Consider the following 6,460-nt stretch of genomic DNA (forward strand, 5'->3'; position numbering starts at 1 on the left):
ATTGATACCTCCATATGTCAATATGGAAAGGTTGATACCTCCATTTGTCAGTATGGAATGGGTTGATATCTCCATATGTCAATATGGAATGGTTCATACCTCCATATGTCAATATGGAATGGTTGATACCTCCATATGTCAGTATGGAATGGTTGATACCTCCATATGTCAATATGAAATGGTTGATACCTCCATATGTTAGTATGGAATGGTTGATACCTCAAAATGTCAGTATCGAATGGTTGATACCTCCATATGTCAGTATGGAATGGTTGATACCTCCATATGTCAGTAAAGAATGGTTGCTACCTCCATATGTCAGTATGGAATGGTTGATACCTCCATATGTCAATATGGAATGGTTGATATGTCAATATGGAATGGTTGATACCTCCATATGTCAGTATGGAATGGTTGATACCTCCAAATGTCAGTATGGAATGGTTGATACCTCCATATGTCAATATGGAATGGTTGATATGTCAATATGGAATGGTTGATACCTCCATATGTCAGTATGGAATGGTTGATACCTCCATATGTCAGTATGGAATGGTTGATACCTCCAAATGTCAGCATGGAATGGTTGATACCTCCATATGTCAATATGGAATGGTTGATATGTCAATATTGAATGGTTGATACCTCCATATGTCAGTATGGAATGGTTGATACCTCCATATGTCAGTATAGAATGGTTGATACCTATTTATGTCAGTATAAAATGGTTGATACCTCCATATGTCAGTATGGAATGGTTGATACCTCCATATGTCAGTATGGAATGGTTGATACCTCCAAATGTCAGCATGGAATGGTTGATACCTCCATATGTCAATATGGAATGGTTGATATATCAATATGGAATGGTTGATACCTCCATATGTCAGTATAGAATGGTTGATACCTCCATATGTCAGTATAAAATGGTTGATACCTCCATATGTCAGTATGGAATGGTTGATACCTCCATATGTCAGTATGGAATGGTTGATACCTCCAAACGTCAGCATGGAATGGTTGATACCTCCATATGTCAATATGGAATGGTTGATATATCAATATGGAATGGTTGATACCTCCATATGTCAATATGGAATTGTTGATACCTCCTAATGTCAGCATGGAATGGTTGATACCTCCATATGTCAATATGGAATGGTTGATATGTCAATATGGAATGGTTGATACCTCCATATGTCAGTATTGAATGGTTGATACCTCCATATGTCAGTATGGAATGGTTCATACCTCCATATGTCAGTATGGAATGGTTGATACCTCCATATGTCAATATGGAATGGTTGATACCTCCATTTGTCAATATGAAATGGTTGATACATCCATATGTCATTATGGAATGGTTGATACCTCCATTTGTCAATATGGAATGGTTGATACCTCCATATGTCAGAATGGAATGGTTGATACCTTCACATGTCAGTATGGAATGGTTGATACCTCCATTTGTCAATATGAAATGGTTGATACCTCCATATGTCAGTATGGAATGGATGATACCTCCATTTGTCAATATGGAATGGTTGATACCTCCATATGTCAATATGGAATGGTTGATGCCTCCAAATGTCAGCATGGAATGGTTGATACCTCCATATGTCAATATGGAATGGTTGATATGTCAATATGGAATGGTTGATACCTCCATATGTCAGTATTGAATGGTTGATACCTCCATATGTCAGTATAGAATGGTTCATACCTCCATATGTCAGTATGGAATGGTTGATACCTCCATATGTCAATATGGATTGGTTGATACCTCCATTTGTCAATATGAAATGGTTGATACCTCCATATGTCAGTATGGAATGGTTGATACTTCCATATGTCAGTATGGAATGGTTGATACCTCCATATGTCAGTATGGAATGGTTGATACTTCCATATGTCAGTATGGAATGGTTGATACCTCCATATGTCAGTATGGAATGGTTAAACTTCCATATGTCAGTATGGAATTGTTGATACCTCCATATGTCAGTATGGAATGGTTGATACCTCCATTTGGCAGTATGGAATGATTGATACCTCCATATGTTAGTATGAAAAACCACACTCATTTAAAATGTTTTCAACAGTTATAAAAAACCCAATTCTTGTCATCTTTAGATTTCTCTCTTTTTGGTAAAGAGTTTATAGTCTATATTCTCGTTGTATTTTATAAAGCTAGTTTCACCCTTTAAATAACCTGTGATATATCAGTCAATTATTTTTTTTATTTCACGGGTTTCATTGCGTTTAGTTAGGTTTTTTTTCTATTAGAGGAATTAGGCCTCACTGAGTCTCCGTTTAAATCAATCTAATTAAAAATATAGATTTCTGATTTCTTTGTTTCGTTACTCTCATTAAGGAATGACTGTAATATTTTGTTTTATTCGAAATAACGTAAAAAATGTGGTGCACACTTTTAAATAACCCGCTACGCGGGTTATGCAGTGTGCACCACATTTTTGATGTAATTTCTTCATAGACAGAAAAAATATTACAGTCATTCCTTATAATGTAATTCTAAATTCCATTTTTAAGGAGTAAATCATGAAAAAAACGTCGATGACGTCACGGTCAAATGACAAAATTTTGTCTATGCGTTGATAGAGAAAAAACTTTCAACTAATCAGAAGACGTGTTACATCCAAAATTAAATTATTTTATAATACGAGCAAGCGAGTTGTGATAGATCTGAATTTTAATCAGATTGCAACATTAACAACAACAACAACAACAACACCATACGAACAAAACAAATAAAAAATAATATGTATATAGACATAAGATTGTCATCTTCCAAATGTATTAAAGAAAGAAATAGAATCTATAGAAGACTTGTTTCCGTAAAAATCAGAAACCAACAATTCAATTTATGTTATGACATTATACTCAACCGGAAACATACCGAGCCCAATAATAGACCCTCACATACACTTACTACTGCGGATCATTCTGATTGTTTGTTTGTGCATCTGCATCCAATGTTTGATACATTCATGAGGGTCTTCAATTCTGTATTCTTTAATTTTTAAGCCATTTTTCTCAAAGGTTTATAACTTTTGACCAATATTCTCTATTCGTTATAGTTTAACACCTCATTATTCTCTAATTTTTACTTTGTTTTGCATATTTTCCTCTATTCTCTGTCATATTTTACCCGTTATTGTCTATTCTGAAAACCCCATCCAGACCCTCATTTATGCATCATCAGGACGAGATCAAATGAGACAATAAATTTTAAACATAATAATAATAATGATAATGATAATAATAATAATAATAATAATAATAATAATAATAATAATAATAATAATAATAATAATATGTTTTTTTATTTAAAGCGGGTAAACACAGTTAGTTACAACAAACTAATCTTCCCTGAGGCCCTCAACGAATCAACTATGGTGCAAGGAACTTTAAACAGACAACCACTGGATAATGTGGGAGTTAAGGGCAGACATGACGCCAATGCAAACGCCCCCCCCCCCCCCTCATTTTACGATTGTCACATTAGAAGAATGTAATTGAAAAAAGGCGTTTTAAGTGCATGATAACTAGTCAAGATTTGTTCTGAGACGGTGTGACAATTGTAACTTACCAAAATTCATAAAGTATCTGACATGATAATAGAAAAAAGTTCTTCTTCTGTAAACAGCTGAACGCTAACTTATAATTGGTTTACATTAAATCCGCTTTGTATTAGTATATGACAAAATCTGACAGTTTTTTCTATCTTTCTATAAACTTGCTTTGGTTCCTGACAAGTTAACAAAAAAAGAAAATTAGTTGGATTTTATGCGTGAAAAGGTAGTGAGAAAATCTTAATGAAGTAAGAATTTACAAGGTCTAATGCATCACACATGTTCTTATTGCCCCCGATGATGATGTGACTATACTTTCGAATACAAGTCTGAACATTTGTTATATCGTCATTTAGTTAAAACCGAAATTTTCGAATCATACATGGTAATTGATGATGGCATACAGAACATGTTTCTAAAAGCAGTCCAGTCTACTAGTATTTGTAAATTAATCTTTAATATGTGAAATTAGTTTACCTACAAACTGAGCCATGACCATCAATATGGCATTATATACCTGTCACAAGTAAGAAACAAAGTCTTTTATTTCCTAGGTCTTATCGTATGCTCTAGAAGTGGAAAATCTGCGTGTTGATTGCAGTTTTTTGATTGATTCTATTTAATTTACTCTCAGCATTTTTTTAGATTTCAAGATTGACATATCGTCTCAACAGTGTATATTGATGACATATCATACATACCTCATCTCCTTTTTTTATATTATCATTGTATCCTGCAGTTAGAGCTTATCATCCCTGCCTATAGCCAATGCGTATCATTGTGTTCTGCAGTTAAAGCTAGTCATTCCATCCTGTAGCCAAAACTTATTGTATCCTGTAGTTAAAGCTATTTATGCCTACGGCCAAAACATATCATTGTATCCTGTAGTTAAAGGTAGTCATTCCTGCTTATAACCAAAGTTTATCCTTCTATCCTGTAGTCAAAGCTAGTCATTCTCGCCTGTAGCCAAAGCTTATCATTGTATCTTCTAGCTAAAGCTTGGAATTCTCTCTTGTAGCCAAAGTTTATCATGCTATCTTGTAGTCAAAGCTAGTCATTCCTACTTATAGTCAAAGTTTATCATTATATCCTGTAGTCAAAGCTAGTCATTCCCGAATGTAGTCAAAGCTATTCATTCCAGTCAGTTATCAAAGCTAGTCATTCGTTCAGGTAGTCCAAGCTAGTCATGCGATCCTGTTTTCAAAGCTAGTCACTCCATCAGGTAGTCAAAGCTAGTCATGCCATCCTGTTTTCAAAGCTAGTCACTCCATCAGGTAGTCAAAGCTAGTCATGCCATCCTGTTTTCAAAGCTAGTCACTCCATCAGGTAGTCAAAGCTAGTCATGCCATCCTGTTTTCAAAGCTAGTCACTCCATCAGGTAGTTAAATAAATCATCATATCCATTAGTCAAAGCAAGGCATTTGTATTTCATGTCTCTATACTAGAGTCGTAATGAAGTCGAATCTAATCGTTTATAATAAATTGTACATATCTTTATAGATTGATATTTCAGTCGCATAGGAACTACAGTGTCAGTGATGTATTTGATTCAAAGTATCTTATTGTTCGAATTAAACAAAGGGATTAGACAAAAGGCAAAGCCTTTATTAATCCTTTTCCATACAAGATAGATTGAAATAATATACCAGTTTTTATTAACCAGTTTAGTGCACTATGTACGAAAGTGCCTATTTGTTAAAATTGAAATTTCCCAAGAATCAAGACTTATCTTATTTTACCCAGTTGTTAAGTTAGTAATTACATAATACATTCCATGATGTCTATCAATTTATTTAATAAATTTTGAGTTTTAAAATCCCGAATGATACAAATACAAATATTAACTAAAGAAGCCAATGCCAAACATCACATGATATGTACACTTTTGGAACTCAAGGCAAACTATACCGGACACCGGGATATTTCAATCAGTTAGCCTAAATTGAGAATAGGCACTCTGGATTATACAAACTTCGGATTTTTGTGAACTTTTTTCATCTTGGATTTTGTGAACTTTAGACAATAGGCCAGATGATTTGCATAAAATTTATATTTGTATATAGTGCCTGTTTATCTTTTAATTTTGAGTAAATATAATTATATATAAAAAATACAAATAATATTTTGTAAGTCGCATCTTTTGTGTCATTTTTTTTTTAATCGTGACATTATCACAAATATAAAAATCTTCTGAGGAAGTAAAATTCCACCCACAGCTAGGATTACTATACATCTACCGGTCCCAGCCTCCATGAATGTAATAAAAAGTTATATTTCACACCCAGTTTCTTTATGTAATGTTGTTTATAATAAGTGTTACTGTATGGATCGGTCTTTAAATCTTTCCTTTTGGTTTAATAGACGTATTACTTTAAGTTTCATTATACTATTGTTTCTGTTCAATAACTGCGTCTGATAGTTTTGGGGATGAAGATCAATTCATTTCTTCATAGTTTGAAGAAAGACATAAATGTTACGTTTGCTTAAGCTGTGTTGAAATCATGTACAGATTTGTTATGGTCATTGCACAATATCAGGTCAACTTTATACTGTTTATGACGTTGATGTATGAAATCTTCTTGAAGTACAGCCACCGATATTAGAGTTTATCGTACTTCTCTTCGCTTATATTATAATGTTACTCAGTCGCTACGTAATTCTCATATCACGTGAGGAGAACTTATCATCGACGTCACAATATGACAGCAGAACATATCTTAGCTTTCGTTCGGACAACCAAGCGAAAAACTGTCTAAGGGCAAGAGAAAAATCCAGAAATGCTTATCTGCGTATCATATATATCCTAAAATATTAGTCGCTCCATACAATGCGAAGTTTCATTTGTCCTTCGCTGCATTCACTCTCCA

The 6,460-nt window shown here is 33.8% G+C and overlaps 2 protein-coding genes across 2 annotated transcripts; both read left to right on the forward strand.

Moving 5' to 3' along the window:
* Window positions 1–83: 83 nt before the first annotated feature.
* Window positions 84–1,116, forward strand: LOC127711855 (foot protein 1 variant 2-like). Its single transcript, XM_052218019.1, has 3 exons — window positions 84–433; window positions 659–847; window positions 891–1,116. The coding sequence occupies exons 1-3, from the start codon at window positions 84–86 to the stop codon at window positions 1,114–1,116; spliced, it is 765 nt and encodes a 254-aa protein (XP_052073979.1).
* Window positions 1,117–1,175: 59 nt separating this feature from the next.
* On the forward strand, window positions 1,176–1,989 carry LOC127711856 (foot protein 1 variant 2-like). The gene is made up of 2 exons (XM_052218020.1): window positions 1,176–1,633; window positions 1,677–1,989. The coding sequence occupies exons 1-2, from the start codon at window positions 1,176–1,178 to the stop codon at window positions 1,987–1,989; spliced, it is 771 nt and encodes a 256-aa protein (XP_052073980.1).
* Window positions 1,990–6,460: the final 4,471 nt, after the last annotated feature.

Source organism: Mytilus californianus, unplaced genomic scaffold (assembly GCF_021869535.1).
Source record: "Mytilus californianus isolate M0D057914Y unplaced genomic scaffold, xbMytCali1.0.p SCAF_8, whole genome shotgun sequence".
Taxonomy (NCBI): Eukaryota; Metazoa; Mollusca; class Bivalvia; order Mytilida; family Mytilidae; genus Mytilus; species Mytilus californianus.